The sequence below is a fragment of the Protopterus annectens genome, chromosome 9.part0 (assembly GCF_019279795.1).
Source record: "Protopterus annectens isolate FY-2018-M chromosome 9.part0, PAN1.0, whole genome shotgun sequence".
Classification (NCBI taxonomy): Eukaryota; Metazoa; Chordata; order Ceratodontiformes; family Protopteridae; genus Protopterus; species Protopterus annectens.
The window spans coordinates 926,695,860-926,717,657 of NC_056743.1; the positions used below are offsets into that span (position 1 = coordinate 926,695,860).

The 21,798-nt window shown below is 35.3% G+C and overlaps 1 protein-coding gene across 1 annotated transcript in view; it reads right to left on the reverse strand.

The window, feature by feature from the left end:
• The window catches only part of PAN2 (poly(A) specific ribonuclease subunit PAN2), a 1,212,755-nt gene that overhangs the window by 575,350 nt on the left and 615,607 nt on the right, over positions 1–21,798 (reverse strand). Inside the window, exon 13 of the mRNA XM_044083667.1 lies at positions 11,589–11,737. Within this exon, the coding sequence (XP_043939602.1) occupies positions 11,589–11,737 (149 nt within the window). The remainder of the gene's footprint in view (positions 1–11,588; positions 11,738–21,798) is intronic.

Genomic DNA, 21,798 nt, shown 5'->3' on the forward strand with positions numbered 1-21,798 from the left:
CTCATAAAATCCCAGCTTACTCTACTGAATACTTTCTTTGCATCAAGATTTATCAATAATAGTGATATTTTGGGATCACCACCATTCTGCTAAAGGTGTCAAGTGTTTGCCTCCTTTCCACCAAAATTCTTTAAGCCATTACTTTACAGTCATTATTTAAAATTGAAATGGACCTATATGAAGCAGGATCTGGTGGATCTCTACTGTGTTTAGGTATTACAGCCACCACAGCTTTTTCCCAAGATGTCAGTGCTTCCCTCTCTTTTAAAATACTGTTAAGCAAAACCAACCAGATCTTCATCATTTTCTTCCCTCCTAGTTTCCAAACTTCCACTGGAATACCATCTATTCCTGGAGACTTTCCGGCAGAACGGTTATACATCATCATTTTTATCTAATTTCTCCTATTTTAACTGGTAATTGCTGAGCCTCATCTACCTCTAACCTTGGCATATTTAAGTCTTATATAAATATTACTATTTGTGCGTTTTCTTGATTTCCCCATTTCTCTGCTTTATACAAATGGTCATAACATTTACGAAATCCCTCTAATACCTCTAGAGAATCTCTGGTTATTTTTCTTGTTATAGACTTGCCAAGTTTGGCAAAAACCCTTTCTACTTTCTGTTGCCCAAGATGTTGTCTGCTAACAGTTTTTGTGCTCTGGAGTTATGAAAAAATAGTTGCTTAACAGCAATCTTTCAAAACGCATGCATATTATCTGGGTTGCTTCCTTTTTTCACTTTAGCACTCTGCAGTAGCACCTCTTATTATTCTGTGAGATTCCCCTAATGCAGCAACACTTTAACCTTTGTCAGCCCCTCTAAATACTTCTCATTAGTTCTTAACTCTCTCGCTTGTTCTTTTATTTTTAACCTATTTTTAAACTCTACTTTCATTTTATCCCACTAACTATAACTTCTGGACTACTTTTTATCTTCCCTAATAACTCCCAAATAATTTCCACTACTCATTACTTAATTTCCTCTCTTTATAACAGGTAGGTGGGGAGACACCAGTGTCTCATTTTTGCTTCATTACACTGCATTTTTATCTTAGTTATTACTGGTGTATGATCAGAAATAGTAACTGGATGTGTATTAAAGCTCAGAATTAAATGCACACATTACAGTGAAATATAATTTTTGTCTAATCTAGCCCAGCTATTGAACATTTGAGAATAACATGTACATTTTCTCCAAGTTCCTACTACTGAAGTCATGTCTTCCATACAAAACATTTTCATAATTTTTTTTTGTTACATTTTCTCTTCTAGGCTCTCCAGATGCATCCTCATTGTTGCAAATCAAATTCTAGTCCCCACCTATATATAACCTGCTGAAAGCTGATTATTTCTCCCAAAAACTTAAGCTCCATTACAGCAGTTATAGGTAGAATATAAATACATGCCAGCTATAATCTTCATCCCTTCCCAGTAGTCCCTTGCTACCACAAAATTACCAGTCTCTTTTCCCCCTCTTCTATCACTACTGGATCTCCTCTAGCAGTTAATGTATGTACTCCTCTTTTCCTCTATCCATGACATTCTGCAGAATGTCCATCCTGAAATCCTTTCTTTATCAAATTCACACATTCAGTTCATCCCAAACGTGTCCACTGTAGTACTATTTGCACTTCTCATTTTTTAATATAATTACATATTCTTTCCTTTTTTCCTATACCCATGACACCATTCACTTTCTAAGATAATATGGAAAGTGTCACCATTATAATATGACGTCATTACTCCCACCTATTATATATGACAGCTTTTTTAAATGTCTATATCCTGCTTTTTTGATACATGCATCCACTAATGTCTGGCAGGTTGATCTTTTATACAGTTTTTTATGCTCTCCATTTGAACCTATGCCATATTTTACAAGACTTTTTGTTTTATTAAAAACCCTCAAACAATGTTAATACAAACGCATAAAACTATATGCAGCTTCAAATACTGAAGTTTAATTTTTCTAATAGGGACAATTGTTCCAGACAGCTCAACGCAGGCCTTATCTAACTTAAAGTTGAGGTTATCCATGCCAAGACACATTACTGCCTGTGTTCCTACTTACACTAATTGATGTCTGTTCTTTTTCACCTTTATTCCCCTCCCAAATGTGAAAAATAACTTGCATGCTTTCAGAAACATCATCTTTTAGTCTTGAAGAAACCAGTGCTTTAGCTTTTTTACTGCCCTATAATCAGCCTATCTCCATGAAAACTTAAGAAAATATGAAGTCCTCAGCTATAGGCTTCCAAAGACATGCCGAAACATTTACTGCTAAAGGAAAACTTATAATTACATTCAGTGTTCTCTTGTTTGCTTGTTTCCACTTAAAATTTATTAGATTATGCCAAGTGTCTCAATCCAGAGATTCACCTATACAAAACTAAGTGAAAACATATCAGCTCTACATATATTATGACCTTTGTCCTTTTGCACCCCATCCCCAGCTCAAAAACTCAAGAATACAGCCTATGAACGTATGCATGCTTTTGTCTAGCATCTTTCTCCTTTTGCACTGCAAAGCCTACATTTATTAATATTAAAAAGAAAAAAGGCATCTGTTTATCTTTAGCATGTACAGCAATAATTAAAATGCTTTACTATATAAAATGCAATTTAAATCATAAAAAGTTTTATAAAAATACCATTTAGGACAGAAATTACTTTACTCTCAGTTACCTTTTTCCTTGATCTTCCCATCCCCTTAGTGTCTTTCCAAACATTAAAGACAAAGTGAGGCAAATGCCTTTCAGTTCCTGTAAGATTAACCAAGTCAACAAATATCCATTCTTTACACTTTTTCTTGTACAGCCATATTTCACAAATGCAACGGATGCTTTGCAATCTCAGATTTATTCATTACTTTCCATGTTGCTGGTCTTCTTCCTGTTTATCTCCTTCTCCCAACTCTAGACTCCCTTCAAATCTAAGATGCTTCTAATTCTTCTAATCAACTCCTGTGCTTTTCTCTGTCTCGCAAGCATTTTATGTTGGAACTCTGGAAAAAGGTTTCACTGGAAAAATCTTTCCATGTGCTTTATCAGAGGAATGAGGAGCAGAGTCATTTTCTGATTCATGGCTTACTTTTTGTTGGAAAAACTTTTGTAGTTCCTCCTTAGCCTGTTTTGTATCAAAAATGACATTATCATCCAGGAAAAAAAGTATTCTGATGGCAGCTGGATACAACAGTTTGAATCTCACACTTTCCTCTCAACATTCCCTGATTGCCAGAATAAATCTGTCTGTCTTCTACCTAGGGTACAGTGAATAATCATTTTCCACAAACACTTTACTGCCTCCAACTTTTAATACTTTGGATTTGTCATGATCAACTCTTTCTGCTGGTAGTACTGCATCTTTACTAATACAGGTCAACTGCTTTCTCATAGCCAGGTTTAAAGCATACACACAATGTGCCCTTTCAGTTAACAGATCTTACTGTAGAATATCAATTCAGCTTCTTATTTGTATCTTCTACTTTTGCTGGTAAAGCAGAAAATCTCAGGTTTTCCCTATGTGCTCTGTCCTCTGATTCTACCATTTTTGACACATCTCTTCTTGAATAGTCTTATACTCAGCCAGCTTTTTCTTCATGTTGACTTCTGATTTTTACAGTTTTATCAGCTTATCTAAATATATGTTTAGCACTTCTTTCATTTTCCAGTCTTTTATTATTTGAGTTAATATACTCCTTCAGTGTTTTATTTATTTTAATCAGCTCTGAGCACATTTTGACTCTTGTTTTTTCATGTAGATTACGCACCAAAGCTGGAGCTTGAGCTGCTTTTTGCTGAACAGCTACAGGATTCTTCCTAGTCAGCATTTTCTCTTAACCTTTTCTAGCTGATTTTCTTTCAGGCTGTCTTAATTTCTTATTTCCTGTCATCCAGGTAGTATACGCACCAGCCAGTAACTGAACTTAACAAAAATGACAGAGTTCTTGGCCCTTGTCTTTTAGTTTCTTTTTTTCACACTGGAAAGTCTTTTAGTTTCTTTTTTCACACTGGTAATAAATGCTGAAGTAAAGCTTCTAATCAGTTGCAGTCATCATGGAAAGTCATAACAGAAGAAACCTTAACCTAAACTGGCCCTATGCCTTATCCACAAGAAGTCCTGACTGGGCTGGTATACTTTACTACAAGTCTTAGCTCTTTGACTAAAATCCCTGCTTTCCCCTACATCAAACCACCAGACGTGGAGCTAGTTTGTTGCTTCAAGGCTACCTCTTTTTATACACCAAAGAACTGTCAACTCAAGTCCCATTAACTAACAGTTAGTTACCTCATTAAAATGCTGTAAAAAATTTTCCATCCCAAGTTATATTTACATACTTTTAAAGGCACAGACATAATTTCTACACACAGAATATTAACAGTTAATATAAATTTAGTCTACATATGTCATATAATTGTAATTGTTAAGAATGGTAGCTAGAAGACTTAAATGAAACTGTTATGGCTTACCTTTGATAAAATTATATACGAAGTTCAACATTATTCATTGCAAATATGCCTTTTTTTAGGTAGTAAAAAACTGGACTGATTCTTAAAATGAAATTTAATATGTAAAGCAGTGGACTTGTCATTTGGTTTAAATAAATATGTATTTTCAAAGTTAAAACTCTTCTTGCTACTTACGCACATGCTTTGATATATCCTGACTGAATAAGCATCAAAAGATACTTCAAAATACATATATATTTCAAAAATACTTGGTTATCCTCTGGTGAGGGTAAAGTAACAACAGCTCAGGCACTTTCTTCACCTGGTTTCAAAGCATTCTAAATTTAAAATGTGACCCATATTGCCTTAACTCTGTAATTTTACACTTAAGATGAAACAGAGTTACATCAATCTAGGGTAACTAAATCCACTGCCTGTCATTCTCTTCTCAAGCCTCACTGCAAACCAGTATAAGGTCAATGATTTTACCAACATTTTCAAGACTTCTGACTATCTGTATGGCTGTCCTATGAAACACTTCAGGTGTAAACAAAATACCAAATGGAACTCTAAGGAATCTGAATCTTCCAACAGGAATATAAAATGTCCACAACTCAAACAGAATCTAATTCAGTTTAATTTGCAAAATAATCACTGAACATCAAACAAGGTAACTCTTCACTTAGCATGTCAGTAACCACTTCTTACATGGCATGTATTAATTAAGATTCCCTATTTGTAGCATAGTCAGGTCTTGCAGATTTAAGCATGTATAAACCATGTCTTTTGAAACCATAAACACAATACTTTTCACAAAGCCTTTCAGTTAATTTTGTTTAATAAACACATTAATCCTTTTCACTTTTACTTCTTAGTGACAACAGAAATTTTTATGGAAAACACACTCCTAGCAAAATTGCAGGATCTATCAGATTTTGGCAATTTCTTATCAAACGTACTATACCAGAAACCAAATTATCATGGTTAGGAAAACAAACTGTCAATGAAGCAAATAGTCTTCACCTGCTCATCATGCTCAATTCATGTTTCTGGCAAGGCAAATGACCTGGAAGAGAAGAAGATTCTGTTCCAATTATGTCTGCATTCATCTTGTACTTCTTACTCTTAATATTCACAAATAAGCAACTTCTGACTAAATGGCAGCACATGATATCATGAATACACAAGCTGCACATGACATATTTCAACTTTGTTTTCCAACCTCATGTGTCTGAGCATATTTTTATTTATTTATTTATTTACTTACTTACTATCATTCGATTACCAGGAAAGTTTGAATGAGCCATGAGAGTCTCCCTTTTCAGTGGAGGCCTGGGGAGAAAAGCTCTACTGTTTTACACAGTTGACAATACAGAATTAACAAATGTAACATGACTGACAATACAAATTGTAAGAGTGAGTCATTAGTTTAACAATGGGATATACAGAATCATTATTCTGAAAACAGAATGTTTAGTGATCCACAGTAGGTTAGGTCATTAGGATATGTATTTGACTATTTACATCATTGCTTTCTACACCATTTTGACTAACTATTGTGTTTTAAAATTATCCATTGCAACAGAATACATTTCAGGTATTTGCTTGTTCAAAATGAAGCAAAAGTTATAAGACCCAATACTATGTATAAAGTTGGTGTTCAATTAGCTTTAAGTATAGGAAATGGATGGGGACAGAATTACAGGAAGATACTACAGAAGTAATGTTTAGCATGGAGAAGAATGACAGGAACATAGTATAAGACCTAGGAAGTGTGTCCTAAGTTTGTTTTGAATTGTTTTAGGTTTATTATTTGTCTTAGATCATGTGGGAGAGCATTCCAGTATTTGAAAATGTGTGAGGCATACATGGTTTCATTATGGTTGGTTGGTTTAAGAATTTGAGCGAGATATTTGTCTTTGGATCAAAGTGATCTTGTTGGGGGGGGGGGGGTACCATTTTATTACCAGTTTTAGAACTTCATATTAATTAGGGTGATACAATACAGTATGGACTGCTTTGTGTTTACTTTATTTCAGGTAGCTCTGAAATTATATCCAAACAAGCTGTTTAATTGCTAAACAATGATGAATTTGATTAGGTAGATTATCTGCAAGGTTTGTAATTTTATTGTAGTATTGTTCCAATGTAAGTTGAATGGAAGCATTTATAAGTGTGAGTAGAGTGTGGCATACGAGAGGGATGGCAAAGATATGCCAGAGCCATCATCTTTCTTGTCTGTATGGTGAGGGAAGGAGATGTTTTACAGAACTTAGTTTTCAGTGTTTCTAATAGCATTCTGGATGTGTATGTCAAATTTTATGTTATCATTTATGATTCTCTCCAGTAGTTTGGTATATTTCAAGTGAAATATTTTGTGCCAATGTTACAGTAAATGTGCTTTTAAGGACAGAAGGCTGTTTTGGAGAGAACAGCAGTATTTTAGTGTTATTTGGGTTCAGCAGAATGTTAGAATTCACAAAGAAAGCCTCAATGCTGGAGTATGTTTACTATGTAATAGTTTGTAAGGAAGAGACAGTGGTAGCTGAATAAATTATAGAGTCGAGTCATCTGCATATTGTACAATAGTGCCCAGTCCACCCACCAGTATGGAGATTGTTTAAAAAAATCTGAAGAGAAGGGGTCCTATGATTGAGCTCTGTGGAATTCCTGTACGCATGGGGTAGGAAGGATGAGTTGGATTTTTGCCATTTTACACACTGTGACATGTCTGACAGGTAATTTTTAAACCAAGTTATAAAAGGATTGAGGAGGCCTAGGTCAAGTAATACTTGTAACAATTTAGGATGAGAGAGTGTCAAATGCTTTATTGGGATCTATGAACACAGCAGCAGCTATTTTCCCTTAAATCCTAAGTTAATTTACTGTGTACTGTAAAAAGAGAGAAAAGCAGTGGTGGTACTATGAAATACAAAAGCCATGTTGGGGGGAGTCAGTATGTTATTATCTAGGAGGCATTTTAGTAGTTGGGAATGGATGTATACTTTTAAAATTTTAGATAATGGAGACAGTATGGCTACAGATCGATAACTGAAATATTTCACTGATTTTTCCCTCTCTATGCAGGGGAGAATACATGTTTTTTCCTCATAATTTGGGAACATAAGATTTTGAAATGGATCTGTCGATGAATATTAACAGTGGGTTCAGTGAACAATTTTAGGTATTGTCCTGGAAGCTGGCATGTTGCTAAAGTTATAGATTTTAGTTGCAATAGTAACATTTGGATTATTTTAGTTGGAAATGACACAAGTTAGTGCTATTATCTACACAGTGAGGTATATCTAAAGAGATAGCTGGTGTTTTTTTTTTTAGTGCTGAAGATACTGCTTAAATGAAGTGTGAGCTGAATTAATGAACAATGTTTAAGTTTGTTTTATTTGATAGAGGATTTGGAAGGACATTTTCCAGGCTTAATGAGTTTGCTAATGGTGCATAAACTACGCATCACATTTTGATTAAGCCTTTTGGTTCAGATATCTAACTGATGCTCCTGTTTCCCAAAACTTTCAGTTTTATAATATTGTTCACTATGTACCCTTTCTATACATATTTTCCTACAGAAAAGTCATTCCATGGCTTTGTTCTACTAAATGTGATCTTTCTGGTTGAAGTATTGATCATGGTGTTCTACACATTTTAGCAAAACAACCTCTTTTGCCACGGTTCATTTATACGTGACCCAATACAGAATATTTCTTTTTATCATACTTGTAGCTCATACAGAACTTATCAGAAACAGGTTTTTCACATTTCCCATGGCTCCTTTTCACTTTGGGTTTGCTGTATTTGCTTTCACAAACAGTTTTACACACCTTTCTTTCATTTGCTCTTTTACTTGAGATAAACTAGTGTCATGAACTCTCCATGTGCCTATATAGCTTTATTTAACACTTCTACTCTTCATACTAGTCTCCACCTTGTTTGATGTCAGGTATAATATATAATTCAATCTGATACTAATGGGTAAGATTACTCCTGAAACTCACAGTCCTATGTTCAATTTTTTTACTTTAGCAAAACAAGTATGAATACTTCTCATGGGACTTTAGGATTTCATAAAGGACAAATGGCAGATGAATGTAATTTTCACTTTGCTTGCAGTAAACCTGAAATGTGTGTAGAACAGAATTATTGTCTCTCTCCCCCCTTCGTGAGAAAAAAACTTATTACATACTCTAATCATTTTTTTCCTGTTACATGCAGATATATAGCAGGGTCTACATTATTTCTTCGACAGCTTAGGTTGTCGAATGCTCAATGATCGACACCTAAGCGAAGTTTCAAAAAGGCAAACAGCCATATTTGCTTGCCCGTTATCAGGGATTTGCCCTTTCCCCAATGTACAGCGATCTCGGAGTTGGTATATTTAGTTCGGGGGGGGGGGTGAAGCCGCCCACTATATTTAGGTTGAAAAGTTAATTTTATTTCCGGATGGCCTAGTGAATTCTTTCCAGAGGAAAGAATTTGCTTATATGGCCGTTTGCGATTTTGAAACTTCGACGCTTAGGTGTCAATCATTAAGCATTCGACAACCTAAGCTGTCAAAGAAATAATATAGACCCATACAGGATACCATACCTTCTCAAGCGTTTCAGCTATTCCATTCACAGTCAGACACAAATTGAAGTTCTGGTTCCACAATCCTCACTTTTCAAACAAAAAGGTCTTCTAAGAGGTAACAGCTGCATCACTTTTCAAACGAAAATACATAATCTTATGATGCTTCACATTTGACTTCTTCTGACATTACTTCTGACACCATGTAATAGACAAGTTCATAAATGAGAAATGAATGAGATAAAAATGTGTTGTGCATCCAGTTCCTTAACTCTGCAGACTGCACAATAATAGAATGAAACTAGCCAATATGACTTTATATCTTGGCACTGTGATAACAGCAAGGTGCCAAATAAAAACAGGCAGTACTATATGTTTCAGTCTAGAAACACCATGCCTAAAACAAAGTGATCCCTTGTGAAAGTTCTCCAAGCCAAACTGAACTTCGGGAATCCCCACGGTCATGTAGCTGGCATGTTATAGTGCACTATAAATTAATACATATGGCATTGTACATGATTGATGAAGGAAGTACACAACCAAGGACACATTACGAAATGTAATTAGTGTTACATATGAAGTTTCTAAAATCACTAATTTGAAAAATAATTCTAACATGACAGAGATCCTTCAGTGCTCCTGAAAACAACAGAAGCAGGGTAAACGGACTTCAATATTGCTAGGCTATAGTATACTGATAGTAGTAGTAGTAGAAAAAGGTGAATCTGCCTCCCAAAGGTTACCTCCAAAATAGAATAAACTGAAGTCCAAAGTGAAGTATATAAGAGGCAAACCACCACGATAAAAAATGTAGTATTTTATTGAAGAGAATAAGATGAGCACTTTCGCGTGCTGCTAAAAGGCACGCTTCTTCAGATCTAATACATCAAAATTCACCTAAGCATTTTATACTTGTCTTTAATTGAATAATCCATATATTGAGTAGTTAATTAAACAATTAAACAATTATAATCAATAAAGTCAAAACCAAATAAAACAGTTAACTACGAGCATGAAAGAAAAAAATCACACTGTAAATTCATGACGTTTTTCCTAAAACATAGAGATAAAGTGCTTAAATCCCTTAAAATATATTTTAAATAAAGTATATACATATGAGTATATTTACAAACAAATTTCAGAAAAGATTCCAGAAAAAATTTCTCAGAAAAAAATTCAATAAATACATATATAAAAATATAAAAGTATAACATTTTATCAAGGATGTATAACATTCATATTATCAAAGGCTGGTAGACAGCACTGAAGACTAAGAACTATATGTGTGTCTATAAAGCATAATTTCAATAGTTTAGAAAATTTAGAGCTTAAATGGATACTGAGATTTAAAGCTCAACACCCTCCGGGGCTTAATTCCTACATCAGCATTAGGTCAGTTCTGAAAAAACGGAATTTTTGAAACATAACATAAAGTAGTTTACATTGACTGTGATATACATATACGTATGTTCTTTTCCCCTATTCCAGTCCATGATTTTTTCTTTCCTTTTCCATGAATGTTTTTGCACATGTTTATATTCATCAGGTTTAACTTACATTGTAGTGATTTTTGGTTTTATATATTCACACATTTTATGTGTTATATTATATGCTTTATAGACACACATATAGTTCTTAGTCTTCAGTGCTGTCTACCAACCTTTGATAATATGAATGTTATACATTCTTGATAAAATGTTATACTTTTATATTTTTATATATGTATTTATTGAATTTTTTCTGAGAAATTTTTTCTGGAATATTTTCTGAAATTTGTTTGTAAATATACTCATATGTATATACTTTATTTAAAATATATTTTAAGGGATTTAAGCACTTTATCTCTATGTTTTAGGAAAAACATCATGAATTTACTTAGTGTGATTTTTTCTTTCATGCTTGTAGTTAACTGTTTTATTTGGTTTTGACTTTATTGATTATAATTGTTTAATTGTTTAATTAACTACTCAATATATGGATTATTCAATTAAAGACGAGTATAAAATGCTTAGGTGAATTTTGATGCATTAGATCTGAAGAAGCGTGCCTTTTAGCAGCACGCGAAAGTGCTCATCTTACTCTCTTCAATAAAATACTACATTTTTTATCGTGGTGGTTTGCCTCTTATATACTTCACTTTGGACTATAGTATACTGAACTGAAGAGTTGAAGATTTCTGCATGCAGTTCTAAAAGCTGAAAAGTATAACTTAACAAATGGGAATGCCTGATGATCTCATGCACAGTAAACATATTCATGTCACATTAGTATCATGCATTAGATCTTGATGCCCTTGGTGCACTGTATGCTAATGTGGTTGCCAGGCACAATACCATAAGGCAATGACTTTCATTCAATATGATGCTGTCTTTAGTTCACCAAACCAGTAACTCACAACAATGCCAGCATGTGCAACACAAAAAGTGCATAAATGTTAGTATGTATATTACCATGCAATCTAATCAGAGAGTGTATACTAGCAGGGACAACAGTGCCCACCACAGAACATACTTTGAAGAAAAGAATCTGATGTTTTGCATGTTTCAGACACTCACCACCATTAGTGCTTTCAGGATAATGAAGAGTAAACAACAGATTTGATGATACACGGACAGTTTCCTTCCCACACCGACACATGCTGCAATTTTCAATTTCGCAGCCAAACAGTTGACTAATCACAGAGTCACCAGCACATCCAAAGACACTGCAAGAAGTAAACAGAAAAAAAACTGCAACTTACTTTCCATTGCTTTAAGGAGTGTAGTTATAATGTAATTTTCTTGAGGCTTGTTCACTAATACAAATGGTATTACAGTACTAAATTCAGTGATTAATATACTTTGGTACTGTTATTAAGTGGACATGTTCTCCCTGGGATTCCACTGAAAAGGGGTCTTCAAGGTAGAGTCAGAATTTCCCACTAAACAAATGCAAATAAATAAATACACATACACGCCCACACATTCTGCTAATACAATACTCCAGTCACAGTCAGACTGCTAAATGTGTTACAGACCATAAACATATTTATATTAAGTTTTGTAACCTTGCAACCACAGATTCAAAGGCAGCTTTAAACAGTTTCAAAGCACACATGAATTGTGGAACATTATGAAAGAAGTACTAATTGTGTTTCTTTTGTTGTAGCACTATCTCAGTTCAGCACTATGAGAGACTTTTTAAACATCTTTATTAAAGTTTCATATTGTAAGTTGCAGCATGAGTTCACAGACATTAAAAGAAAAGAAATCGGACCTTAACAGTTTTCGTTACTATTGCTGCACAGTTTACATGGGTTTCTTTTCAACAATTTTCTTTCACTCAACATTAAATAAATTGTTCAGTTCAAACATTCCCTTAAACCTCACTCCTACTCCAGAGTATTATTCTATAAGGATTGCTCTTACAGATTCCATTTTTTTCCTATGAAATGCAATGCTTCCACTTTTCTAAAGTTACATCTCAAATCCTTTTATCTCCTTTATGACATTCAATACTTCTATTACATTTGCTTTAGATTTTGATTTCCAGTTTCAATAAACTGCTTTTTTGGCTGACAACAGCTTAAACCTGGTAAACTACACCTAGGCAATTCAGATCTTATTCCAAATCTCAAAATAACCATTTCCATAATTACTACCATTTGCACTCTCCCCCATTTTTGTCAAAGTATTCTGCAGTGAGTATTTTTTTAATCCATTAACTGTGTGAATGAGAGGGAGGATAGAGGAATGGTGAGGATGCAGGGAGTAGAAGTGGCAAAGGTGGATGAGTTTAAATACTTGGGATCAACAGTTCAGAGTAATGGTGAGTGTGGAAAAGAGGTGAAGAAGAGAGTACAGGCAGGATAGAGTGGGTGGAGAAGAGTGTTAGGAGTGATTTGTGACAGACGAGTACCAGTAAGAGTGAAAGGGAAGGTCTAACAAGAGGGGAGTGAGACCAGCTATGTTATATGGGTTGGAGATGGTGGCATTGACAAAAAGGCAGGAGTCAGAGGTTGACGTGGCAGAGCTGAAGATGTTAAGATTTGCACTGGGTGTGACGAGGATGGACAGGATTAAGAATAAGTATATTAGAGGGTCAGCCCAGGTTGGAAGACTTGAAAACAAAGCCAAAGAGGCAAGACTGTGTTGGTTTGGACATGCGCTGAGGAGGGATGCAGAGTATATTGGGGAAAAGATGCTAAGGATGAAGCTGCCAGGTAACAGGAAAAGAGGAAGGCCTAAGATAAGTTTTATGGATGTGGTGAGAGAGGACATGCAGGTGGTTGGTGTGACAGAGCAAGATGCAGAGGACAGGAAGAAATGGAAACAGTTGATCCGCTGTGATGACCCCTAATGGGAGCAGCCGAAAGAAGAAGAACTCATTATACCCCCCCCCAAAAAAAAAAAAAAAACATGTTCTCAGTTTCCTCTCTCATCCACATTACATTTCCAGCATTTAATACCTACTCAAGGAAAATGACTTTAAAGTTTACTTGAACTATAAAAATGCATATGCAAATGGTTCTAACATCTGATCTTAAAAATGGGATACTAACAAAATCAATCCATCCATCCTCAACCCCTTTTCCCATTTTGCACATGGGGTCAAGGTGTCACTTCAGCAGTGACAATCTCCTTGACCCAAGGTTTATACAGCTGGGTGGCGAGCCGTGCTGTGGTAACTCATTTGTATCACTCACTCGCACATGCACTCTTACCTACAGCCAATTTAGAGTGTTCAATCCACCTACTGTATGTCTTTGGAATTTGGGAGGAAACCAGAGCACTCAGAAGAAACCCAGTTGACCACAAGGAGGACATGCAAACTCCACACAGATGGTATCCCAGCCGTGATTCAAACCAGAGAACCTCTTGTTGTGAGGGAGCAACGCTGACCACTGCACCACCGTGGCCACCCTCTAACTAACTTACAAAATATTCCCAGAATAGATGTGGGAAGTCCTTAACATAAGTGTCAGTGTGGTGTCTGACTGCATGTCAAGAAGTAATAAAGGAATAAAAAGGTACAATAAAATACATTATTTGGCAAAAAAGGCAGAAGTCAAGTCAGATTATAAACTGTTGGTGCTTGTATAAAAATTCTGGTACCTAACAAAAGCACAACCAATGATACAAATGTACATTAAATTGATTAAAATTAATTCCTCTAAAAAGGTAGATGTAAATTAGCTATGAGAAGTAGCCTTCAGAAAATACACTGCCAGTCTGCTACTGCTCTTAAACTTAGCATAAATTCCTGTTAGATAATGGTCATCAGAAATGTAATAAAAAGTCACACACTGCATTCCACTATACATTACAGGAATATTTTGTTAGGAAAATATCACAAAGCTAAATATATATGAGCAGCAATTTTCTGTCAGAAAGGAGACGGTTCTAAACCTGTATAAAGTAAATTATTCACGCTCAACTGAAACAGTGTGTATGTAATGGACAGGAACATGTCTTGTTTCTGTGTGCTGCCTAAAAATATATGAGAGAATGGAATTTGCAGACCATTCATCAGCTGTTGTACTGTCTATGGTTATGCTGCAAATAAATTGTCATTAACACCTATGTGATGTGAAAAACTGCACCTCTTACAACCTTCAAACATCCTTGCACTCCAGAGCATTTTCTGAAAAATCAACTTAAAAATCATAAGATAATCAAGGCTTTTCTACTGCGGGACATCCTAAATTAATAATTTTAGTGTTATTTTATTAATAAATCCTTGCTCGTTCTAATCCTGCCTATTATAGGCTGGTACGTCACTTAGTTAAAAAGTCAGACCCAAGAAAGTTCTGGGTGCCATAAGTAGCTAAGGATGTTAACTGGAAGTATACAAAACAGGCGCTATAGGCTTGACTGAGTTAATTCTTAGATACTGTATAGCACAACCAGACAGATATTAATTGTAGTATTAACTAAATGTTCCTTCTAAGTAACATAAATAAAATGAGTGATAAATACCATATAAAAACTGGATAAATAAGACGAATGAAATGCTTTAGGCAGCTATTATAAAGCTGAAGTTCTGATCTTGTTTAAAAATAAACCAGAACAGACCAATGTCATGCTTGTAACAGTAACATTATAGTAAGAGCTGGAAAGCCATTAAATGACTCAACTAAAATACATTTTCTAAGAGTAAGCATTTATATATGCTAGAAAGGCAGGACTATATGTGTAAAAGCAGATATACTCAGCTGTGATATTTGTCAGTTGATTCCAAGCTAATAAACTGTACTTACCTTTCTGTGGTGCTTTATTTATTTATTCCTTAACTACTTGTTTTTCCCTTATAGGTTAAGTTTCTCATTCTTTAATATACAGTCTTCCATGCAGGAATCATAAACCTTCTGAACCTGTTTCATGATGAGGAGCCCTACATATTTTTTTTCTCATTCTTCCTTTATAATCTCTCTTTCACTTCTCTTTTACAATCTCTTCCACCCTCCTCTGACTGATTCTTATGGTTATCAAGCAATATGTTATATACCCTACTAATTACCCCTTTTTAAACAAATCTTCCGTTACAGGATCAATTAAAATCAACAAGAACTGGTCTTTGACTTAGTATTCTCCTATCCCTTTGTCTATACTCTGTTATCAATCCCTAACAGAGAAGGCAATCTCTAACCTGCAGTCCAAACTCCTGTAAAGCATCATCCCACTCTATTACTTTTATTCCCTAGTCATTTGGTCCAAAAACCTTTGTTCATTTGCCATTTTCTCTAGTAAATTTGTCCTCTGTCTATATTCCTTCATTCAGACACCACTATTGGCAAAATTTTACTTCTCCATTCCGACACTGCCTTAGTGCTTGGAATAGTTCTTTCTCCTGCTACCTTATAAAAAGAATATAATTTACAGTTTCCACTATTCTCCTTAAAGACTTACATGTCAAATCTTAAGTCTCCAGCTCTCAAACGTTCCTTCCTCACTTCATCATGCTCCTCCTTTACTACTCTAAACTATAGCATCTGCTTAAATTGTCTATCTGAGCCTTAACTACATAGTTTTAAATCACCCCTTCAAATACAGCAACCCTAAACCATCTTGTTTGATGGACAGACTCAGTGTATCCCTCCTAACTCATGCCCTTTTCCCCTCACAGATAAATGCATTCACCTCTTTATTAAGTGCCCAAACCTTTCCTCTGGTTGCCAATAATGGAATCATGACCTTCTATTGAAAATGCTAAATGTCCATCCATCAATGATCAACACCTAACAATCAAAACCAGCAAATATTGATCCACAAAGGATAGAAAAATCAACAAAACACAATCTTTCTTGCAGCAGGGGGGGGGGGGTGCAAAGTCCCCTGCACCCACCACACTCCCTGATTTTATATATATATATATATATATATATATATATATATATATACACACACACACACACACACACACACACACACACATACATATAATAACTTGGAGATCATATTACAGTTGGACAAGGGTCTATTACCCAATCCTCACTGTAACGCAATCTCATTTTGTAGTCGCTGGTAGTGCTGTATCAGCAAAGTTTTGATCAGCCAAGTTGACATTTTCAACCGTCAATAAAAAATAAACACAAACCAAAAAGTAGTGCACCCTCAGAAATACATGCACATAAGACTAAAGGGACTAAAAGCATTTTCACTACTTGTATTTTACTACCCATATTCATAATCAAGAACTTCCAGTTTCTGAATTTTGCATTATCTTCTATTTAGTCTCTTCCCATATACCTTAGTTGCCACAACAGAATCCTTGTTAATCCATACAGCTAAATACTTCATCTTATCATTTTCCCAATAAGTATGGGTGTTGCTGAACCAGTTCATGCATGGGTGTAGAGTTTACCACTAAAGCTTTTGTTTTATTTTCATTTCATGTCCCAAAACCCTTGAAACTGTCTTAAGATGTTCGACAACATTGAAATATCCTTTTCTAGATTTACCAAGTACAAAATTATATCATCTGCAAGTAAGGCTATTATTTCATGATTAGCACATCATCTGTATCCTTGAATTTGTGAATCCCTTATTTTCTCTTGTTATCTGTTCTAAATATAAGACAAATAACAGAGGGGAAGAGGACATTCCTGCCTGGTTCCTCTGAACAAATGTAACAAGTCAGAACGGAGCCCTTCCACCTTAATTCTTGCCACCAACCATTCACATGTCATCTTTATCAGTCCATTTATTCTATCAAAAAAAAATCAAATGCTGCCATTACCTTACTCATAAAATCCCATCTAACCCTATCAAATGCTCTGTCTTAATCAAGACTCACTAATAATGGTGACATTTTTTTATACTCGGTTCCTCCTTGGGTCATCCCTGTTTTATTAGTTATCAAATGTCTGCCTCTGTTCTACAAAACTTCAATGATCCATTATCTATCAACTGTGGCAACATCTTTGCTAGTCTCTTAATTACTACTGACAAACATTTTATACTCATGGTTAAAAATTAAAAAGGATTCATATGAAGCCAGTTCTCAAGGGCTTTTGCCATCTGTAGATAGTACTACCACTGCTTTTTCCAGAATGCTGGTACTCCCCACCCCCTTTTTAATTATTGTTGAACAAAGCCTTCCAAGAACTTTATCACTTTTCCCTCTGTTTCCACAGGAATACCATGGGCTCCTGAAGAGCTGAAAATAAGAAAATGCCTTTTTTATTTCTTCTCTTCTTATTTTAGCTACAAATAGTTGACTCATCTTTCTCTAACCTTGGATTAAGTCTTTCATAAATATTCTAATTTGCACATTCACTTACTTCCAATTTCTCTGCTCTACACACATTTTCATCACAAAAAAGTCTGAACTCTCTCTGACACCTCTACAGGACAGTGTAAAACAAACCAGGAACCTCACTAAAAAGCCAGCACAGCAGAAGAAAACAAAATGGAATAAAACAGTACTAGAAAATGCAGCTCAGTCAAACAAACTGAATCAAGATAAAACCATTTAGAACAATCTCCAAATTCCAAACTTCCTCAGACAAAAGTATTTTAAAAAAACACACTCAATTTATACATGACATCAGCAAATAAAAAACTTTTAGAACCTCTACAGGACATCTGGTTATTTTTCTTGGCACATGCTCCTTAAGTATGGCTACAACTCTTTTTACTTTCAGCTGTCTAAGTTGTTGTTCTGAATTTTTTGTGTTCCAGAGTTGCTATCAACAGTTGTTCAACAGCAACCTTTCTAAACATATGCATGCTATCCAAATACTCCCTTATTTTCCCTTTAGCACTCTGCAGTTACTTCTGTTTTGGTCTGGGAGATTCCTGTTCTTTGACAATATTTTAACCTTTGGCAACAATTGCAAATAATTTCTAGAACTTCTTTCTCACATCTTTTTTCTTTTTTTCTTACTTCTACCATGCTTTCAAAGTCCATTTTCACTGCATCCCACTCACTATCTATCCTTTCTGAATTACTTTCTCTGTTCACTGATGAATCATGCCCACTACCCATTTCTAAATGTCTTCTCTTTTTAGCAAAGTAGGGAAGTGACAATGTCTCATTTTACATCATTCCCATGCATCCCCATCTTAGGTTTCATTGGTGCATGGCATGATATACTAATTGAATGGGTCTCAAGGTTTTCAATTAAATACCACGATCCTGTGAAATATAACTTCTGTGCAATCTAGCCCAATTACTGTATCTTGGAGAATAATGTATAAAGTCTATACAAGTTTCTGTTATTGAATTCACCTTTTCCATACCAAATATTCTCATATATTTCTTCAGAAATCTACCCCCTCGTGTTATATTTCCCTCTATGTCCCCTTGATACATCCTCACCACCATAAACTAGGTTCTAGTCTGTATCCAAAAAAAATGTCCATGCTGAAGAATTTCTATTCCTCAAAAACTCCACTAAACTCCATAACAGTAGTTTTAGGTGAACTATAAATACATGCCAGCATAACCTTCCTCTGCTACCAATAACACTTTCCTAACACAAAAAGTACTGCTTCCACCACTTTCCTAGTCTATCACTAATGAGGCTCCTCTAGTAAGCATTATTATACCCCATTGTGTCTATCCCTGATATTCTGTGAACGTCCATTCACACATTAATTTCTATTCAAATGCATCTCCTGTAACATTATCTGCACCCTAAAAATCTTAATGTAATGCAATGCTCTTTACTTTTTGTCTGTACATGTAAAACCATTTACATTCCATGCTAGTACTGCCAAACAGCTATTCTGATAAAAAGCCACTACTCCCATATATTACATATGACAATTGTTTTGACTACAATTTTCCATCTTGCAGCTTACATGCACACACAGGTGGCTGTGAGGCTGATTCTGTGTGAATCTGTTTCTGTCTCTATTTGAACCAAGTCATATTTTCCTAGAAACAAAAAACTTCCTACAGTTTTAAACTCCCCATCACCTTTTCACACATACCAAACGCAATAAACTATATACATTTTCAAAATGAATTTTATCCTTGCAAATAGGAGTAGTTGCTTCAAACTGACATCTGTACCCACATGTATTACCTGTTCTACAATTAAGGCCAACCATGCTAATGTGCCTGTGTTCCCATTTACTCAGACTGCTATCTTAACATCTGAGAACAGTCTGAGTGTGAGGCTGACAAATAACACAAAGAAAATTCTTTGACATCTACAATGCTTATCCCCTGCCCCATTAAGAAAGTATTCCTTTTGAAGGTTCCTGCCCTCTACAACTAACCTCTAAACACATGGGACTGACCTACACCTCTCTTTTGTAAAACAAAACTAAAGTTTTACAGTACATGTGGAAACCAAAGAGAAATACGAATCAGTGGGACGATAAAGATATAGTGTCTCCTCCATCCTGTTCTTGAATGCAAGCACATACATAAGCACACAAAATTTCAACACCCAGTGAGGCCCCTGGAAATAACCATGAATAAACCTAAAATCTGCCTAAACCGGTGCTGACTTGCTGTTTATTCTTCCAGTAGCTGCATTTGAATTCATGGAGGTGGAGAATGTAACTTAATCTTACATTTTATATTCTTTGCCTTAGCTTACTACAATTGGAAAATTAACTTCAATCTTATGTCTATGTAGCATTTAACCACAGTCACAAAAATACCTGCTGGTTTTCTAATGAACAACATATAACTTGCAGTCTGTACTGGTAGGAACATAAATCTTCATCAGCAAATGATTCCCATCTTTAACCACTTAAGTGCTCACCTAATCTAGGTTGGTGGAGTATGCTCAGATTATTTCTCATTTACCGAAGGACAAGAAATACCTCATTATATAACTGAACTATTTTTAAACACCTTTAATGAATTATCACTTGTGACAGAGGCAAATGTAAAAGTAGTCAAGCCATAGTAACAATTTCACATTTACAAATGTTAAACATCACATGTATTGTTACATGTCCTATAGTCAAAGCAAGATTAAGTTCAATTCCTGCCACCTCTTAAACTTCATTAGTCCTCAGAAACATTTTTTGTATGCATTGTTCCTACAACTTACATTTTTTCTGTGCAATTTACTCCTCTTTCTAAAGATCCCACTTCCTGTTCTTTTACCTCTGTTACAATATTCACTACTTCAAGTACAGTTGATTTAGATTATGATTTCCATGTTCTAGTAATTGCTTTTTTGGAAACCACCAGAATTAAACATAACAAGGCCTTTCTATGCCTAGCCAATTCAGATCCTGTATCCCAGCTAAAAAAAAAAAATTTCGGGCAGATTACTCTGTAAGGCATTTTTAGTCTGCCAACAAATTACACACCAAGAACATATTCTCCCAGGTACCACTTTCTTCCCCATTATACCTCCAACATTTGCCATCTACCGGAAATTTCTTTAGAGTCTGCATGGGGTATAAAAGTATCTATGCAAACTTCCAGGAAAAATCCTAAATCTTCTAGATTTTGTTGCATATTTGGGAAACATACATATGTCTATCATTGCTTCTTTGTGAACTGCACATCTAATCTCTCTTCCCAATCTTTTCTGACCTCTTCTAATTAATTTCTATAGTTATTGTACAATATTTTATATGCCCTAGTGATTATCTTATTTTGTAACACAGCTTCTGTTCTAGGTTCAAACAGAAAATCAACCAGTGCAGGCCTTTCATTTAGAATTCCCTTATTCGCCTCTTGCAAATCTATTACCTTTGCCTCTCTAATTATTTTCTCCCAAAAACTTGATTGCTTTGCTAGCTTCCTCCAGTAAATTCCAGACCCCTCTTGCCTATTCTCTGTACCCCTAATCGCTGTCATTCCTGTCAGCAAAATATCCTTTCTCTATTCCTGTGTTGGCTTAGTTCTTAGTATACTAATCTGCTACTTTATGGATATAATATTCTGTATTCTGTTGTTATTCTCCTTAAGGACCAGCGTCCAAAATACCACTTCTTATTTCTTGAATTACCCAATGCTTCATCCTCTCTTTTCACTTTGAATTGCAGCTTTCTGCTTGTGTTGTGTATAACAGCCTTAATTTTGTAGCTTCTAAAATGTCCCTTCAAATCAGATAATCCTAAACAAAAGAGACCTCTAAGGCAAACCCACACAGACTCCACTGTCCACCACACATAGTCCACACACGTGTATCACAGCCACTAAGGCCTAAACATAAACCCAACATATTAGTCATAGGAGACTCCATTTTGAGACACACAGGTGTGCCCCTCACCAGACTGGATAAGGAGAAAGTCACTGTTAATTGTTTATCAGGTGCCAGACTCCACCACATCACCCATGCACTCACGTCTCTCAACAACAGGT